This window comes from Planococcus citri, chromosome 4 (genome assembly GCF_950023065.1).
Source record: "Planococcus citri chromosome 4, ihPlaCitr1.1, whole genome shotgun sequence".
NCBI classification, from domain to species: domain Eukaryota; kingdom Metazoa; phylum Arthropoda; class Insecta; order Hemiptera; family Pseudococcidae; genus Planococcus; species Planococcus citri.
Window position 1 is genome coordinate 47757167 of NC_088680.1, and position 20964 is coordinate 47778130.

At 34.1% G+C, this 20964-nt stretch overlaps 1 protein-coding gene across 1 annotated transcript; it reads right to left on the reverse strand.

Annotated features, from left to right (window-relative positions):
• Positions 1-1478: 1478 nt before the first annotated feature.
• LOC135842751 (uncharacterized) lies at positions 1479-20351 on the reverse strand. The gene is made up of 3 exons (XM_065360364.1): positions 19944-20351; positions 14806-15020; positions 1479-3750 (listed from the first exon to the last, which is right to left on the reverse strand). The coding sequence occupies exons 1-3, from the start codon at positions 20071-20073 to the stop codon at positions 2440-2442; spliced, it is 1656 nt and encodes a 551-aa protein (XP_065216436.1). The 5' UTR covers positions 20074-20351; the 3' UTR covers positions 1479-2439.
• Positions 20352-20964: the final 613 nt, after the last annotated feature.

The following is a 20964-nucleotide window of genomic DNA, read 5'->3' on the forward strand; positions in this document are numbered from 1 at the left end:
AACACTGCTTTATGATTAGTTGCATACCTTGAAAATATAAGGCATTCATCGTTGCATTCGCATCCATCCCTTATTGCAGTGTTTTTTGTTGTTGAAAAATTCAAATTCTTGAATCTTGACATACATTAGTGTCCTTAGTAGTATTCAATTTTTGTATTTCTTAAATTTTTAAACCAAATAAGTATGGTGAATTGACTTCTATTGACTTTCAGCGAACCTGTGCAAGTGTGCAATGAATATTTAATTTAATGTCCTAAAATAGGTCAAGAAATATGGAATTTCAGGTTTGAAATATTTAATTTTTGTAAAAATGGAGAAAAATGATGAATTGTTGATGAATATTGAATGTAGTACTGTGATACTTACATATCCAGTTCCTTCGACTCCGGAAAAGAAGATGACATAAATCACTTGCGAAGTTCATGGAGTATTTTCATGAGCTATGTATAACTTCAATTAACACATTAATTTATTCCTAAAATTTGCTCGAATTCAAATTCGCAGAATTTATCGACAATCGGCATCATTGAAAATAATGGTAAATTGTTTGGTCTCTTTTTATTGTTCATACACTTTACCAACCTGTTAATAATGAATCAAGTATGTACCTCTACCTATAGTACCTACGTATTACAAATTCGAGAACACATCGATTACAAAGCGGAAATTTTCACAAAACTTGTTTACAGTTTGGTCACTTTATCTTGAACTACAAACGCTGATACAATTGTTTTGGTGCGACGAAAAAATTGAACATTAATTAAACGTAAAACCCTACTGAATAATTAACAAGTCAATAAACATCTTTATTAATTATGTAACGACAACCGTCTTCTATTTATAATAGTGTGAAAATGAAAAAGAAAGAGAATTTAAATTAACGCAGAAAAAAAAACAGGCCAAACGTATAAAACATGCGACCTTTTGTACTTGCGTAAATTTTACAATAATTTTACTATATGCCATTGCGAGTTTAATTGTTCGTAAAGTATTCCCTTTCTCCCTCTTCTTACTCATAGAGATTTATTATTCTTGTATAATGGAATGGCGAGATATGCGAAACAGGTGAATAAAATTTTCTTTTAAATGATCTCGTTAGGTAAGTATCTAACCACTCATTTGCGAGTCTGGTCGAACTTTCATTAAAACACCGACAATACACAAAGAAGCATATTGCGATTAATTTTGCTCCATTCATTGATAAGATAATTTTGCAACGAATGATTTTTTTAGTACCCACTTACAATCATTTTGCTGATATGAAATTTATTTTGCATTTTGTACCAGCGAAACATATGTATACCTATACACATTCCTTCCATCAGTATTTGATCTGAGATTGATACGCATGCTAACGCAGTGGTATTTGGATCTGGTTTAGGTTTCCTTATCAATTAGTATGCTTTTCCTTCTCTAAAAGTTGACATAACCCAAGTTGTGACCTTTTCTTGCTTTAAAATGTTGCAAAAAAATAACAATTTTTTCAATACACGTACATTTATTTGTAAATAAGCGTGATTGGTGAAAATCGTCGGCTATGTTACAAAAGGAATGAAAGAAACAAGTTGTGTAATCTATTTTGATGAAAAAGTGCAAAACACGTGATACTTTCGTGTGCACAAGACAAGTCATCATTCGTGTTTCAAATGTAAGAATTTGTCAAAATTTCTTTAAATGAAATGATTCAAATACCTGATGGTTTTACAAACGCAATTGAATAATTTAATGCATGGTAGATACGATATAAAACAAAGTACAAGTAACTCAATAAATAAAATTTAAAAAATGAATAACAAAATATCTATTTACAAAATTAGGAACTATAATATATCGATTAATATAAATAGGTAGGTTTAGGTAGGTACGTTGATTATTGTACATTATTTTTTTTTCTAAACAGTTTGACAAAAAATAGTGATGCTAAATTTGAACTATCAAATTATAACCAGTGTACTGGGCTTATATTGATACCTATCAATAAGAATGTCATGACACAGGAGTTTCAATTCCAAGATACCTATTTGACTAAATATCAATGTTTTAAAAAAAGCTGAATAGTTGACGCTCAAGTCAGTATTAAAATTCAAAATTGAAATGTTACAACTTTTTTTGTTGATATCTTTAGTAGGTATAGGTATACCTATTTCCGAAGTCTCAAAGTAAATTCGTTTTAGGTCTAAAGAGAGAAGAGAGAGAAGGAAATTAATACGAATATAAATTAAAATTTACAAACTTTAAGATCCCGATTTAAATTTGTAAGATGAAGAAAAATCTCTACCTATAACTAACATTTTCCAACCACTGTCCACTACAGAGCTAAACAACCTTTCTGCACTTTATCGATCAGAAATTTCATCGTTTTGAAGAGGTACCATATTCTTCTTCCCCCTCCCTCCTCTCAAAAGGAACATTGCTTCGACTCAGAGAAAGTTTAGACGATTACTTTTCATCTTTTTCGTTGAAACTTTCAAAGTACCTTCTCATGGTACTAACAGGAACCGTACTTTTATTATTCAAATCCAACAACGATCTGTATTTAACGAAAGAATAATCAGTGTTGGATTTATCAGCCATGAAGCGTTTTTTCAAATTATCAACGCTGAACGAAAATCGACTCAACGATTCGAATAGTATTCGCTTCTCACGAACTGGAACATATTCTTTATCAATTTGACATTTCGTCAGCAGCTTCACCAACACATTGGCGTTCTCAGTTCGTAGAAGTTCTTCGGGTAAGTTGAAAGATACCTTTGATTTTCGTTTTGTTCGAGGAAGCGTATCAGGAAGATCTCTTAACACATCAGGAATGGAATCCAGACGATTTTCCGTATTAACATCCCATGTTAGCGAGGAAGGCTCTGTGCTACAAATATCCAAATGACTATCGTTAAAATTCGTCTTGATGTTGTGTTCGTTGAAGAAACGAGCTACAAATGGACTCGGCGACATTGGAGAACGGGGCTCTGGAGATTGCGAAGCAAACATACTATTCCTTTTGGTTTTCGTAATCCATTGAGGAGATTGCTTGTTGGGAAAACAACAAGCGCTGATATCCGGTAGCTGATTTTCTTTATCGTTGGCGAATTCATCGCTTCCTTTATTTAGCGACCAAGTACAATCCAACGTTGCTGATTTGGCTCTCATTTCACCCAAACTGCAGGGTTTCGATATCGTGGATCGATCGTACCTATCGTTATTGCGATCGGTTTTAGAAGAGGCGAATTTTGCATCCGATTGGTATTTTTCGCACTGATCGAACGGTTTATTCGCAGATCCGGTTTCGGACTCGGATACTTCTGATTTAGCGTATCCAGACTGCAAACTACAATAGCCGGAATCCATAGTACAGTAATTAGAATGATTATGTTTATCGACAGAATCACAATGAAGTGAATCATTGCGCAGCGTATCGATAAAACCGTGACTAGAATTGTTTAAAGGATTGGTGCTGGCGTTGGTGCTGCACGTTTGATCATTTGATGAATCATTTTCATCGACGCCGACGACGCTGCCATTCGTCGAGTTGCTAAGAGTACGAGCTATCGTTGGTGCACGACTCGATTCGCAGGACGTATTGATGGTATGATGCGATTTTGATCTAGGTTTAACCCTATCTGTTTGCTGATGTCTTTCGAGTAATTCGTTGATGAATAGGATGTCCATGAATTTCAGCGTGTTTAAGGGTGTTTGTCTGATCACCTCGACGGCTACAGTTTTCAGCCATTTTTTGTATGTTTGCTCCTTTACTACCTGTGAATGAAATAACAATTTATGTTACGTCGTGATTGAGGAAAATGATGAGTAGTATTATCTAGGTTGGTATAGGTAAATGTTACATCATGATTCGATTTGTCATATAGGTGCTTGTACTTATTGTAAATAAATGCTAATGACTTCACCTATAATAGGTAGGTAGGTAGGTACCGTATGTCTGAAAAGTTACCATTATTACCTTATGAACTTTTCAATGGATGAACGGTTCCAAGGGTAATTTTTAAAGCTATGTGTACCTATAGGAAATTTTTTGATTTTTTTTCACATAAATTAAATATAAGCAGAAAGAGGGAAAAGATTGGTGGAAATTAAGAAAAAATTTATAAGTAGATGAAAAATACAATTAATTATTCGCACTCTTCTTTTAAAAAAAGTAATGATGAAATTGCAAGAATTATTGTAGGTATTTAGTTCATGAAAAGATTAAAGTTTTTTTGATTCTATGTCCTACAAGAGAGGTTTCCCTACCGGCACGAAAGAGGACTCAAAACTTCCAAAGTATACCACTAGCTCAAATTTCAGCACCTGAAATTCATTTTTCGACTTTGAAGAATTTTTGAAAGTTTGAATTTGGCTCATTATTCTCCTTTTACTCATGCATTTGTTTTAAAAGGAAAAAAATTAGAAGATACCTAATTGATCTTTAAATGATTTTTTGAAACTTTTTTCTGATTATTCTTCTTGTAAAAAAAATCAAAATTCGATCAAATTAACGCAGAAAGCTGAAAATTTGGTTAATACCCGATTTTGACGACTTCCTATGTCAATTGGGGATGGTTTCGAGCCATTCTGGAGCCTCTAATGGATTTTCAGATCCTCCAGTTTTCAAAAAAAATACCATAAATAGGGTCAAAATAAAAATCAGTCTCTGTAAGTAAGCTAGGATTTAGTTAGGTACTGTCTTTGTGACCTTATCGATCGATTTAGGCACGTACTTGTGTATTTTCAAACTTTGCTTGAGTTGGTTCAAGTCCAAAATTTTGTCCAGCGCAATTTTATAAAAAATGAATCAAAAATTCGTCGTTTGCCAACGAGTAGGTAAACTAAAAATGTTGAAATTTGGTTTGTATCCAATTTTCAACCTTTCAAGCCATAAATTCGAATTTATATGATCAAAATTTATTTTCAACTCCATTTGTGTGTGTTTTTTTTATTATTTATTTTTTGAAAACTGGAGAATCCAAATAGGTATTTTACTAAAGGCTCGACTAGAACGGTCTGAAACCATCACTAATCGACTCAGGAGGTCGAAAATGGGATGGAACCCGAATTTTAGGCATTTAACCTATGTTAATTTGATCAAATTTTTAAAATGGCATGGTATCTAACGGATTTTTTTGTTGAAAAAATCACTAGTTTTTCACTACTTTTTTCACTACCTTTTTTCAACCAAATTTTCAGAATGCTATCCACTCACCCCCCCCCCACTCCTCGTACACAAAAAAATTAACAAAGTCGGATTTTTCACAGGAAAATTTTAAAAAAAATTGAAGACAAAGTATTTTTTAGTTTCAATCAAAATTACAAAAAAAAACCACTACAAATGAGCTATTACATACATTATATAAGACATGGTGTCTAACAAAATTTCAGATTAAAAAATCAGGACTTTAGCAGGACTTTTTTAAACACTAGAGATTTTATAAGAAAAGGGAGCCGGGGGAGGCAAAATTTTACATTAGAATACTTCGCTCTTCCAATGTCTTCAAACATCTCAAGATTTTTTTCAAACAAGAAGATGTCAAAAATAGTACCTACTTTAATCATTTCAATTTTTGATTTTATTTTCACCCTAAAGGTTCTTGCTAATGTAATAAAAATGGGCGAATGTGCAAAAATTTAATGGAAAATTTCAAGGACATTTGGGGGGGGGGGGGGAAAATATACCAATTTTTCGAGTGAAAAAGCGAGTTTTAATGATTTCTCCTTCAAGGGAATTTTTTAATTGCGGAAAAGAGAAACAAACGAGCCCTGGCAAAAGCTCTCGAAAATCAGTATTTCATCATGAGGGCAAAAGCTTGGGATAATTTGTAATTCGAAAAGTAGAACAACATCAACATTAATGAAAAGATTCAACTTTTCTGATCTCCACATTTTTCAAAATTGGCGGGATAACTTTAATTTTTCAGAGATTTTTGATATGAATTTTTTGGAAATTTTCTGAGTTAGTTATGTAATTATAAAAATTTTATTACTTTGCTTCAAAATTTTGAAATTCAAATGATTTTTTTAGAAAAATCCAAAATTGAAAAAAAAGCAAACGGGCTTATAAGCGAAGCGAGGGCAAAAGCTTCCAGAAATTCATCTTTCAAGAAGTGAAAAAAAATTCTACATACAGGGAGGATTTTATTTTTCTGATTCAAACTTTGAACATTTTTTGAATTTGAACAATAAGTTTTTCATGTAGAAAAAGAGGCGAGGGCAAAAGCTCTCAAAAATGTGTAATTCAAACTCTAAAAAAGTCGACAAATGAGCTCTTTTCACGCGCGTCTAGAGTCTGACGGGCTACGAAACGTTCCCGCCAATCACAGCGCAGAGGGGCGGTTCTATGGACTTGCAAATTTTTTCAGTTTTTATTTTTCGTTGAAAATACGATATAATAAAGAGCTTTTGCGATTTTACTAATTAAAACAGAAAATTAAACGACTTTTTTCTTCAAATTGGTTGGTAATCTAATCTTTAACCTACGTACGACAGTACTGTAACTTTACATTTACAACTTTACTGAATGAATACCAAAAAGGAAAAGTCATTCTTGTTTTCATTTCAAATCCATCATAATTTACGATAATTACATCAATAAAAGCAATCGAGATCGATAACTTCAAAAAGAAATACTTTGCAGTTGGAGCTAGTGAAAATGAATGTACAGATTAGCTAGCTGCATAACTAGCGTGAGCCTACGTATCTCTAGACTCTATCTATTTAGATACCAGATTTTACTCATTGATTTTCATTTTTCTCCGCTGAAATGTCAAGTATTGAATTTACTGATGAGATCTTATTAATTTGTAAAAATAGTAAAAATACATGAGTGTGTGATAATTGATAGTTCTTTCTTATCAGATTACTTCATTCTTGCCAGGGAATGCCGCCTGCCGGTGCTGAATGATAAAGTTAATCTGAATAGCTAGTTAGCTACCTAGGACTTGTACGTACTTTATTTCTGCATTGCGACAGTGTTTTATTTAAAATAATATGCAAAACGTCCATTTACACCTAAATTACTTTGTTTTTTCAATATTGTGAGAATGAATACAACACTTGAACGTCAGTGATAACGGTGATAAACATAACCCTGCGCTGTGATTGGCGGGAACGTTTCGTAGCCCGTCAGACTCTAGACGCGCGTCTCTTACGCGGATTGGCGGGAACGTTTCGTAGCCCGTCAGACTCTAGACGCGCGTCTCTTATCGACGGAATAAAGATCGAGAAAAAGGAACGAATTTGAATTTTTTCATTTTTTCACTACCTACCTTTTAAACAAAATTCACTACTTTTTCACTACTTTCACTACTCATTTTAAAAATCACTACTTTTTCACTACTTGCATTACATTCACTACCCTGTTAGGTACCCTGAATGGGAGTTCGAAATTTCAAAAAATTATTAAAAATCGAGAAATTAATTTCAGTAGGTAGTTGAAATTTGTGAAGGACGATGTACTCTGGCATTCTTTTCTGATTTTCCTTGACCGTTCAAAAATTGCTTTGATCAATTTTGGTATCGATCATTTCGTGTTCAGAAATAATATTGAGTTAAATATTCAAGAAATATATTTTTTTTAAAAGGGGGGAAAAGGTGGATAAGTATGGTGAATTTGCCCCCGAGAGCTTCAGGGTTGATATTTGCATGGAAGGTGGGTACCCTTGAGCACCTTCCGTCAAGAAAGTTTCAGACCCCCCGACCCCCCCCCCCCCGTTTTTGAGAAACCCCCCCGTGGTCAAAAATTGAAAAAACCAACAGAGGGGGATTAAAAATGGATTCTGGTGTAAATTATTGTTTTTGATAAACGAGGTGTCGTTTCCATATGAATCGAACCCCCCAAACACGAATATGACGTCCAATTTTATATTACCCTCATTCACACCCCTCCAGTGCCCCTGACCCCACCTCAATTTTTACTATATTAAGAGTTGAGCTATTTTCATAATGTTGGTGTTATTTTCATATGAATCGAACACCTCGAAAACGAATATGAAGTCCAATTTTATGCTACCCGCATCCACACCCCTCCAGTGCCTCTGCCCCCAACTCAATTTTCACTATATTGAAAGTTCAGATATTTTCATAATGTTGGTGTCGTTTCCATATGAAACGAACACCCCGAAAACGAATATGAAGTCCAATTTTATGCTACCTGCATCCACACCCCTCCAGTGCCTCTGTCCCCAACTCAATTTTCATTTTATTCAAAGTTCAGATATCTTCATAATGTTGGTGTCGTTTCCATATGAATCGAACATCCCGAACACGAATATGAAGTCCAATTTAGCTCTACTTTCATCCATCTCCTTCCAAGCTACACCCAGCTCGTCAATTTTTACTATTTAAAATGCGTAAAGGGTACCCACCTTCCATGCAAATATCAACCCTGAAGGCAAATTCACCATACTTATCCACCTATAGCCACACTAATGTTCATTTTTCGATTTTTGGCGAATTTTTGAAAATTAAAAAAATTCAAAAATGATGTTTTAAGGACGGTTTTCAAAATTTTTCTTGAGATATAAATTTTTGGAAGAAAAGTGAACCAATGTGAATATTTACTTAATTCTTTGAAACTCAACTCTAACACATCAACTTGGCACCTATTAGTATAGTTTTGAGCCATTCTGGAGCCTTCTGCGATTTTTTTATTTTATACGAAAAGGCCAAAAATGAACTTTGTCACTTATATTTTTGATTAGTGCTTATTCAGCGGTCCTCATACCAAAAATATTGTTTTGTACTTCACTCAGAAAAATCCCGCCTAGGCCATCTTTCTCTGGGGAGGAAATTCACATATTTCTCCAGCCAGGACAAGACGTAGGTATTCAAAAACAGATTTTCAACTTTTTGTGAGATTTTTCGAACACGATACTGATGCAGGCAAGAACCAAAATTTCCTATCAATTTTGAAAAGTCGTAAGAAACTCAACTGTTTTCAAGCCAATTTACCATCCTCGTCTGTAGGTACATTATTCGTTCAAAGAGAAAGGTTCAAGGCATTGATGAGAATTTTTCAAGCATTCTGTAGGTATAAATTTCTGAGAGTTAGGGTATAGATCACCGACTGCACGATACGATGCGTCATCGGCTATTTTCAAAAATCAAGGAAGTAAATTTTACGCTCGGTCCCGTACGTTTCAAGACAATCATACCTATCTATATCGTACAGCAGGCACAATATGTCGTGCTCGTAATTATGAACTTTAATCGTTTCGCAAATTATACGTTACAAAAATATCGTACTAGTAAGCGTGTTCATTTCACTTCGCACCATATTCGAGTTGTTTTTATCGTCATTGCACGTTACACTATAAATTGTATCGTATAGGTACCTACCTACCTACTCGACTCGCAGAACGATCAAGGTGTAAATAATAAAAGTACACCAGCCTTATAGTGATTCACTGCGTAAAAAGTTTCGCAGTTTTTTCTTACATTAGGTCGCTGGCTGGTCAATTTCTCTTTATGGTGATAATGAACCTTAAAATGCGTGAAATATCTCATCTCGCCTATAATTTTGCAAAATGTATTTTTAATGACGATCATCTCGCGAAGACAATCGAAAGGTGAATGCGATCATTTCGAATCTGCGAACCTTATACTTCCCCAGGCATATTCTCTATACCTACGTGTTTCCCAACGGCGATGAAAGACTTTTTTTTCACCTATAGCGATGGCTTAACTTTCGTCATTGTTTGTTTTCCGGTCACTACGAGGAAGTGATACTCTTCAGGGTATTGTTCATGTAGGTATACCTAGTACGACAAAAATCGCGTAAAATATTTGACATTGGAGTACTGGCCATCGAAAAAATACCACGTACGGTGTATCATTCGGGATGACTTTCAAATCACGTGCTGCTGTTATCTATTGTTTCGCGGCAGTTCGCTATATAGCTGGCGAGATAATTGAAGAAATTTCTCGAATTTTTCGCGCTACTGTTTTGGTAGCGTTAGAAGAAGGACTCTTTGGAATGTCCGCGCGAATTAACGTTATAATCTGCGGTAATTAGTTATACATGGTTCGTCGCCTAGTGAAATTGTATATGCTGCTCGCGGCTTTCCTAAGTACCATTGGGAAGGTTTTGAGAGGATGTGTGACTGTGTGATGTGATGTGATGATGTTTCGAGCTCGAGGCTGGAATCATAGGATTTATTGTGAAGAAGAAAAAGCTATCAAGTTTTTGAATTGAATGAGAGGTAGTGAAATTTTGCAATGTTGCTGTTTTCTAAAGTACCTAATCAATTTATTAATAGGTACATTAAAATTTGAATGAGTCAGTAATTGCAGAAAAGTATCAATTTCTGACCCTCCAGGTATCGTTTGGAGAGTGTGATCTTGAGTTCTTACACAGGGACGTGGCGAAGTGGTTTTGCTGGGGGGGGGCAAAGATCCTAAGATTCCCAACTAATTTGACTGAAAATTCCCAACTTATTCGACTGAAAATTCCCAAGTTGGATGAAAAAAGAGGGTATTTAAGTTACAAGTGGTGAGGGGATTGTATCACGACATTTTGTAGCCAAAAAATTATAACTTTGCCGACTATAATCAAAATTTTAACGTGCTGAACACTCTGGTATTAAAAATTTTTGAAAAGCTAATGGTTCTGTTCTGAAAGAAATGAAAAATTTGCATTTTTGGTAAGCTTTGAATATTATGAGTACCTATTTCTGGAATTTTTCTGTTTAATTTTCATATTCTTAAAATTTTTTAAAGGAGCATTTTGAGTGGCCCGAGCGATGCGAGGCAAAAGTTTTGGAAAATTTATGATTTGACAAGACATCAATTTGAATGAAAGAATTCAGTTTTTCTTATCTCAACATTTTTCAAATTCAATCATAAATTTTTTTAAATATTGTAACTTTGTAGATGAGAATCAATTTGAGCCGAGCAAAGCGAGGCCGAAAGCTTTAAAAAGTTTGTAGTTCGCAAAGTAGAACAACATCAATTTTAATATAAGAATTCGGGTTTTCTGATCTCAACTTTCTTTTAATTTTATCAATGGTTTTGTGAAATTCTTAGTGTGAAAAAAATAACTAAATTGGCCCGAGTGAAGCAATGACAGAAGTTTTGGAAAATATGTGACTTGAAATGGAAAAGTAGAACATCAATTTTAATAAAAGAATCAAGTTTTTCTGGTCTCAATATTTTTCAAATTCAATCATACGTCGTTTCTTGAAATTGTAACTTAGAAGAAGAGAATCAAACTGGCCCGAGCGAATCGAGGCTAAAAGCTTTGAAAAAATTGTAATTCAAAAAGTAGAACAATATCAAATTTAATGAAAAAATTCGTTTTTTCTGATCTCAACTTTTTAAGAAAGGCCCTAGGCAGATAAGTATGGCCGAGCGGCCCCCGGGACCTTCAGAGATGAAACTCATGTGGTGTATAGGTACCCCCAAGATAAGTATTTTCCCCCAGTTTTGGACCTCAACTCTGAGTGGTTCTTGAGTAATTCCTCAAAAATCGAAAATCGTTTTTAATTTTTTTCTCAGGATTGACTCGGCTGATTTTTTTCAAACTTGAACCAAAGTGTACGTATACATAAGGGCTTTCCCCAAAAAATCAACAGCCCCCTCCCCCCACTTTTCCCCCTTCAAAATTTAGATTCAATTTTTTGAGGTCCCCCTTACCCCCCAAGGCCTTTTGGCACACTTTTCGAAAAATATTTTTTAGATGCAGTATTGATCCTAGAACAACATATAACTTACCCAAAATTGTACCTCGGGTGCGCCATAGTCAAATTCGACCAAAACCAACACCCCCTCACCAGATAATAAGGTTAAATGCGGTACCTACGCCACTGCTATTGAAGTAATTTCTGGAGTATTGTTTATAATGTTGTAATTTTTAAATGAGAATGATGTTTTTGAGAGTCGTTATTCACAAATTCCCATTTAGGGGCAGCGAAGCACCCCCTCCCCCAAATTTTGGCGAAACTTTCAGAAAGAAACCTGGGGCATGTGACATATCGAACTATATGTTTTTGATAACGCTGAACACGAATATGACGTCAGATTTCTGATTGGACCCCACCCACGGCCCCCAACACCTCCCCAAATGAGATGAAAATTCAAAAAAAAGGGTTTGTTCGTGCGACACATGAAATGGTATGTTTTTGGCTACGCTGAAACCGAATATGACGTCAGATTTGTGATTGGACCCCGTCCCCATCCATGGCCCCCAAAAAATTTTTTGGACATTTACCCATGGGAGGAGGTTCTGGGAGCAATGGATGACGTCAATTTGAAAAACTAAGGCTATATTCGTGTTCAGCGATACCGAAAACATACTACCTATTTCATGTGTCACCAGAATGAAACCATTTTTTTAGGATACTCCCCTTGGGAAGGTGCTGGGAGTCGTGGACGGAGTGCAATCAAAAATCTGACGTCATATTCGGTTTCAGCATCGCCAAAAACATACTATTTCATGTGTCGCACGAACAAACCCTTTTTTTGAATTTTCATCTCATTTGAGGAGGTGTTGGGGGCCGTGGGTGGGGTCCAATCAGAAATCTGACGTCATATTCGTGTTCAGCGTTATCAAAAACATATAGTTCGATATGTCACATGCCCCAGGTTTCTTTCTGAAAGTTTCGCCAAAATTTGGGGGAGGGGGTGCTTCGCTGCCCCTAAATGGGAATTTGTGAATAACGACTCTCAAAAACATCATTCTCATTTAAAAATTACAACATTATAAACAATACTCCAGCAATTACTTCAATAGCAGTGGCGTAGGTACCGCATTTAACCTTATTATCTGGTGAGGGGGTGTTGGTTTTGGTCGAATTTGACTATGGCGCACCCGAGGTACAATTTTGGGTAAGTTATATGTTGTTCTAGGATCAATACTGCATCTAAAAAATATTTTTCGAAAAGTGTGCCAAAAGGCCTTGGGGGGTAAGGGGGACCTCAAAAAATTGAATCTAAATTTTGAAGGGGGAAAAGTGGGGGGAGGGGGCTGTTGATTTTTTTGGGGAAAGCCCTTATGTATACGTACACTTTGGTTCAAGTTTGAAAAAAATCAGCCGAGTCAATCCTGAGAAAAAAATTAAAAACGATTTTCGATTTTTGAGGAATTACTCAAGAACCACTCAGAGTTGAGGTCCAAAACTGGGGGAAAATACTTATCTTGGGGGTACCTATACACCACATGAGTTTCATCTCTGAAGGTCCCGGGGGCCGCTCGACCATACTTATCTGCCTAGGGCCTTTATCAATAGTTTCTTGAAATTTTTAAGCGTGAAAAAAAAACAAATTTGCCCGAGCGAAGCGAGGGTAAAAATTCTTGAAAAAAATGTGAATTTTAGTTGGGAAAATCATAGATTTAGAAACTGGTTTGGCTTCAAAAGTTGGGAAAGTTTTCAACTTTGATGATTGTAAAAAATTTTAATACGGTATTTTTGAAAACTCCAAAACTAAAAATAGGTACTTATTGTCAGAATTTTTGAAAAATCGCGCTGGAGGCTCTAAAATAGCTCGAAATGATGGTATTCGGATTGAGGGTGTTGGTTTTAGCCTTTAGGCAAAATACGATCATTTTTGTAAATTTCAAAAATTTCCCTGCGAACAGAAAACTTTTGATTTTTTGAATTTTTTTCCATAAAAAATATTCTAGTCAATACAAAAACGTGATAGTAATCGAGAATCGAGCTGGGTGCTCCAGAATGACTAGGAATTAGTTTCAGGACTAATTTTAATGTAATTTTTACTGAATTAAATATAAATACCACATTTCTTCAAAATAAAAGGCATAAATCGCCAAAAACAGCCAATTTTGGATTTTCAAAAATTCACCAAAAAATGAATTTGGGCATCTGAAAGTTTGGTTATGGGGGTTTCAGACAATGCTATTTTCAAAAATTGGAGGCAGACATTTCGAGAGGTTCCCTCATTCCTGGTCAGATGAGGGGTGAAGGGATATATTACTTCAATTTTCTACTTTAAAACAATTATTTTGAAGATTTAGAAATTTTCTCTTTTGAAAAATACAGTAATTTTTTCGATCTGGTAAATGGGCAAGAGGACGATGATTTTTCAACTCGTTCAAGCAATTCAAGTGCAACAATTCATTCACCAGAATACAAGGAGTAAGCATCAAATGGCAAAAAAAACTAGTTCATTTTTTTCAATTGACTAATTAACAAGAATTTTGAAAAAAATTCAAAACATTGCCGAAATTATGGAGATTTTTTCAAATTTTTTTTCAAATGTTGGAAGTAAAATTTTAAAAACGGGATTTAAGCTTTGCAATTTTTCATATGTACTTGAATATTTTCTTCAGAGCTTTTTGCCAAGGTTCTGAAATTCCTCAACAGCAGTAGCATTTCTCTCAATACGGATTTTATCACATTGCATATATAGTTTCAAACATCATTAAACTTCATACCTACTATAAAATTCCATTTTCAAGGGAAATTATATTGTTTTCTCATGCGTAGTTCACCTACCTACATTCATTTTTTAATAGTAAATGACGATCTTTCAAAGAAAATGATGGATGGGGAAATTTTTGAAGGAGTTTGGTTTTTTAGTAAGGACTTTCTGTAATTTGTATTATTGATTTCCACAGTTTTTCAATTTTAACGAATGAATCATCAACTGACGTAGAAAATTTTCTTCTTAAGATAATTTGTTTACATTCCGAGAAATACGAAGGTACCCTACATTGTTATAAAATAGGTATAGATTAACTTTTTTCCTATCAACTATATTTCTAGTAAAAATTACGAATAAATATACCTATTACCAGTACGTCCTTCGTGTACGTGCTCATGTAGATCAATTTACCTACTCGATATCAAATTATTAAGGACTTACTTGAAAAGTAGCAATAGGAGTGATTTCGCCGAATTTGGATAAGCTAAACTGGCAATAGTTCTTGGGCGAGTCCAAATTAATATTTAAATTGTACAAAGGTATATGAAAGTCCCACACTTTGTTATTTCCAACGTATCGGTACAATATCAAACATCCATCTCGAACTTCAGCGTATCTCAAATGTCTGAAGGATCGGTCCACTATTCTGAGATCACCTGAAAATAAAATTCATTTCAATCAAAATCTGCCTACGTCTAATGTCTTACTCAGATTCACGAAACGAATAAAATTATCAATTAAGTGTAGAATATTATGTATAATTTTACTTATATTTTGTACATAACTAGAATGAGTAATAATATTCCACGTTGACGTAGGTACCTACACATATTATTCATTCTCGTATTTTTTTAAAATCTTTTCTGTAGGTTATGGTTGCTGATAAAGTAATAAGCGTAATTTCTACACCATGTTCTCTCTGTTCTCTCGTATTTGGCTTATCTCCCCTCGAAAGGAAGTTTTTTTTCCCAACAAATTATACGAGTGTTTGTGATAACATTTTGTGGTTGGGATTTTAAATGATGTAGAAACTGTATGTACTTAATTATTATTCTATAAATACATTTAATATCCGCGAAATACTTCTTCATTGTTTTCCCCCTCAAATAGGTCAATCAAAATATTGAAATCTTTTTTCTTCGTTATACCTACCTACTTATTCTATGAAAATTCGATTATATTTGATTCTTGATTGTTTGAAGTTTGCATTATTCCGCAGGAATATGTTTTATGCATTATTATAATGCGAATATTTACCTCGATTATTTGACCTATTTTTCCAGTATTTCTTACCTACTGATTTGTGACGCGATTTTCTTCATTTTGGTGCCTGCTGATTGATTCATATTTTTAATTAGGTAGACAGGGTAACTGGTAAGGTACGTAGAAATAATACCTACACTAGTTCTCAAATTATATACTCAGAAAGGTACCTACAGGGAAAATTAATGTAGTCTTGTAGTTGAATCATTATGTTAAAGTGAAAGAAAACTTGAGGCTAAATTTTTTCGAAAAATAATGATTTCAGGTGCTTATAAAGAATTTATGATTTTTGTTTGATTTCCTAAAATATACAGCAGAGGGCAAATTTTTCGAGAAAAGTGGATGATGTAAAGCATTCAAGTAGAAGGATCGTTTCATTCGCATAGTATTGATGACATTCTCCAAATCAAGATAAAAAGTCTTTTTTTTAGAATTTTTTAATTTGGAAGATTTTTATTGACCTCGAATCTCGACTGCATTATTAAGTATATCAAGCATGTATTATATTTTGTGATACTCAGCAAGCTTTATTCAAATTAAGAGATGTTAAGGATATGAAATACCTTCATTCAAAAATGAGCATCCTAACTCCTACAGAGTTTCCTGATCTCTTAAGATCTTCGACAAAGGGAGTGGGATCTCCCTAATTTTTTTTTACGGTCTCATTTTGATGACCCGGTAAAATAATCAAGTACCTTTTTTTGCATCAATCTTTCGAGTGGAGAGGGACGAGGAAGTATTTACACTGGGCGAATGTAGAATAAATTTGTTCGCACGGTTTCAATGAGACAAATAGGGATAATTCAAAATTAGCAATTAAAACTTGAAAAGCTGAAATTTGAACATTTAATGTGAAATTTTAACTTTTCGTGATGAATAAGTAGGTATACACTTACAGAGCTTCAAAGCAACTATTTAAAAAATACAGAAAAATTATTTTCAAAACACCTTTCAACTTTTTTTTTTTACCAACTAATTTTTAAAATCATATCAAAATTCCCCCTCAACCCCACTAATGCATACGGATCAACAATTTTGATCAAAATTCAACACATTTCAAAATCAAAAAGTCACATAGGTATTTATATTGTTACTAATGTTGCAGAGACAAAATGCTAATTCATGAAAAAAAAAAAAAAAAAAAAAATGGAAAACGAAGTAAGATTTTTAAGAGCACCAAGTTTAAATATCTACTGACCCATTTTTGGATACTCGCCACCCCTCAATATCCTTTAAACCCAACTCCTTGCTTTTTTTCAAGTCGAAGAATCATAAAAACGTGATGTGACATGTTGATTCTCGCTAATTCGAGATTCCTGAGTCTAAATAGGTCTACGTATCTACAGTATGACACAAAAGTAGTGCCCGGTGGCTTTTATTTCTAAGTAGAAAGAGCTCGAGAAATGAATGAGGCGGCGTTGAGTAGGGAAAAATAAGGGCTTTCAAAAGCGACCTTGAAAATTTCAGGTCCATGCACAGGGTGTCCACAAATTGAAAAACCGGTTTGATCGAAAAATTCAAACCGGTTTTTATTGGCGCAATGTATTCTACACACTAAAACGACAAAAACGTCATATGAATTTTTTGAAACCGGTTTATTAATTTGCAACCGGTTAACAAAAAATAACCGAAAATTGTAGATAGAGAAAAAAACTTGGAACAAAAGTTGTAGAGCGTGAAAAATTGAACCATTTTCGCTGATCGGATTTTTAAACCGGTTCATTAATTTGCAACCAGTTATCAAAAATTACCTAAAAATTGTAGATCGAGAAAAAAGCTTGAAATAGAAGTTGTGGGGCATGAAAAATTACACAATTCTGTTCTATCACATTTTGAAACCGGTTCATTGATTTGCATTTAGCAGCCAGTTTTTGACAATCATCTACAAATTAAAGATAGAGAAAAAAGTTTGAAACAAAAGTTGTGGAGCGTGAAAAATTGAACCATTTTAGCTAATCGGATTTTGAAAATGGCTTATCAACTTACAACCCGGTAACTTTTGATGGCTTTCTGCGAATCAATGAACCGGTTTCAAAATCCTATCAGCAACAATGGTTCAATTTTTCATGCTCTACAACTTTTGTTTCAGGCTTTTTCATTTTCTCTATCTCCAACTTTTAGGTGATTGTCAAAAACTGGTTGCTACATGCGAACCAATGAACCGGTTTCAAAATGTGATTAGACAGAATTGTGTAATTTTTCACGCTCTACAACTTTTGTTTCAAGCTTTTTTCTCTATCTACAAGTTTTGGGTATTTTTTGTTAACTGGTTCCAAATTAATGAACCGGTTTCAAAAAATTCATATCACGTTTTTGTCGTCTTAGTGTATAGAATACATTGCGCCAATAAAAACCGGTTTGAATTTTTTGACCAAACCGGTTTTTTAATTTGTGGACACCCTGTGCATGGACCAGAAATTTTCAAGGTCACTTTTGAAAGCCCTTATTTTTTCCTACTAAACGCCGCTTCATTCATCATCATCTCTCTAGCTCTTTCCACTAAGAAATGAAATCCACCGGCCACTATTGTGCCATACTGTATACAGGGTGTCCAGAAATATCGTGAACCCCTAAAAAAGTTATCTGCTAAATATTTTGGTTGGTCACAGTGAATGATAATAATGATAGCACATGATTGATTGTTGGACTGGAGAGAGATAACAGTAAAGTTGAATTCATTATTCAATTATTAATAAATTGAGTCACCATTTTCCTTTCCCTTTCTCCTCCCCTCTTCTCGCATCCTACGAAACGACACGTTGACTATAATCAAATCTAATACAATGTGAATTCATAATATTTTGCCCGTTGGAAATACAGGGTGGCCAGAAATATCGGGTACCCCTAAAAACGTTTTCTAACTAAATATGTACTTCGGTTGGTCACAGTGAATGATAATAATGATAACACATGATTGGTTGTTGGACTGGAGAGATAACATTCCACCAATCATATGCATCTATTTCACGTTGCCAACCTATATTTTTAATGAAAAACTTTCTTAGGGGTACCCGATATTTCTGGCCACCCTGTATGATTGAAAAAGAAAAAGCAACTGCAACTAGAAGTTGTAAAGCTGAAAAATTCAGCGTTTTTGAACAAAATTGCATGGAGCAAAAGCGATAGAGAATTCAATATCCTTCGTCCGGTGTATGCGAAAAACTAAACTAAAACACCCATGAGTTCGCTTCAGGTTTACTAGAAAGAGCTTTATTAATGAGATTTCAGAATAATGACCAGATTTAGAAAATAATCAATCAACAACAGATATCTATTTCCATCATAGAGAAAATTTAAAAAAATTAAAATTTCATTTTTTCAAAATGTGTCAATTAATTTACAGTGCGACTTTCCCTTTTTTTGTCGTTTTTTTATCATGACATTTCATCGTGAATAAAATTTCTAAAATTCAGTACATACTATACCGACTCAGCAGTTCAGTTCAGCACAGAAACTTTTGAGAACCCCTGTCTCAAGGTCTAAGATGTTCACTCGACCCATCATAGGAGAAACACAAGTTCGAAAATATATTTTGTTTAAATATATACTTAATTATCAAATTCACAAGCTCCATGTTTCTATAATTATCTACCTCTTTTTTTTTTTTTTTTTTTTTTTATTTCTTAAACTTTGCTCCTTTACATTACTTGGCAGCGAAAACAGATAAAAGTAAATATGATTCAGATTTAAAATCTTAGCCTCGCATTAATTTAAATTTTTATTTACTGCACCAATTCAAAAATTTGAAATTTTTTTTCCAAATATAGAATTTTGATGAAAACAATGACTTTTATATCAATTAGGAGGAGACAAAGTCACTATATAAGTTGTTAAAAGTATATCTTCAGTAATCAAGTTGCTTGAAAATAATCATATTAATGGTTTGAAAAGATCTCATGTATGAGAAATTTATGTGAAAGATCTCTTCTATCACAATAATTAAACCTTCAAAAGATTAAGACAATCAATTTTATTAAAGAGGAGTAGAGTAGATAGAGGTACTTAGATGAAGGACTCAAAAAATGAGAAAACGATTTCTTGGAACACCTTTGGCTAAAACCATTGTCAGCTTTTGCAAAATAGTTTTAAAAAAATAAATCCAACAAATTCGATTAGGTATAGGTATAGTGATTTCCTGGGTGCACGTCATGAAAACTTAATGAGAAATAAGTATTTCTGGAAATACCATTATATCATTTTACAAATAACTATATTCTTTGATTACTTACGTATTCACAATTTATTGTCTCTACTCGTTCTCTAGTTACAAAAAAGTAATTCAAAATTAGAAAAAAAAAATGTCAACAGATAGGTACCTGATATTCGTGATTTAGTTCCACAATCGTTAAATCCAGTTCTATTCTTGAACTGTGTCTTCAACTTGGCAGCAACTATCCTGGGAATTTGCGAATTATTACGAGAAGTAAAATAAATCATATCTGTCATAACGACGACCAACGAAGACCAAACATCACCATCGTATTACATAGGTATAGTCAAGTTACTCACTGGAATTAAACTCGCGTCCACTAATACTAATAACGGTTTCATTACATTAATAAAAATTCACGCCGGTTAAAAGTAATTTTTTTCTGTTGTAGGGTAAGTACAACTACACTGCTACTCGTATTATTATTATGTGTGAGGCGAACTTGCGGCGTGTTTGTTATCGCGGCAACGGTTTCAGCGGTACTGATAACGTCGTGATCATGGTGTAGCGCGTATAGCGTCCTTTCAAAATAATATCAACGACCAACGTACATATACCTACGTATTGACGTAAGAGTATCGACAGATTGTGCCTTGTGGTGGTCACAAATCGTAAATTTTCTATTACATTCGGTCATGAAATTGAAAATGAACCCGTATGTTATGTTTTTCTTTTCCACGAGCTTGTAAAATTGTCGTTATTTTAACGAGTATGCTGTAGATGCTAGGTACCTGTGGGTTTTGAGTGCGAATTGGGAAATATGGTCTTTAAATGGAAAGGAGGCTGGGTGGAGGAGAGTGTTTTTTTTTCGTTGTAAAATTTTGTTGATTTTTTTCTCCCAAAGTGGCTTCTGTATGTTATTTGTGCATGGCTAGATAGGTACCTAGTTACCTACCTAGTTCGAGTGATGGATTGGGAAATGAAAATTTTTCGTTTGAGGAGGTTGGTGGCCATATTGCCATTCATCATTGCGACCAAAACAAATTTTTAATGAGTATTTTTTGTTGATTTTTTCAACACATTGTTGTTATTTATCGTTTCGAAATTACGCTGGTGTTTTTTTGCTTTTGAAATACTAGCTCTTACGATTAGCCTATAATATTTTTTCCGTTCGAAGGATTTCGTAA

What these genes read in the sequence shown, in the direction of transcription:
- LOC135842751 (XM_065360364.1), bottom strand. Translation starts at nt 20,073, where the DNA reads ATGACAGATATGATTTATTTTACTTCTCGTAATAATTCGCAAATTCCC. An exon ending in AACTAAATCACGAATATCAG is followed by an intron (nt 15,021 to 19,943) that starts GTACCTATCTGT and finishes TTTTATTTTCAG; the next exon opens with GTGATCTCAGAATAGTGGAC. An exon ending in CTCCTATTGCTACTTTTCAA is followed by an intron (nt 3,751 to 14,805) that starts GTAAGTCCTTAA and finishes TTTCATTCACAG; the next exon opens with GTAGTAAAGGAGCAAACATA.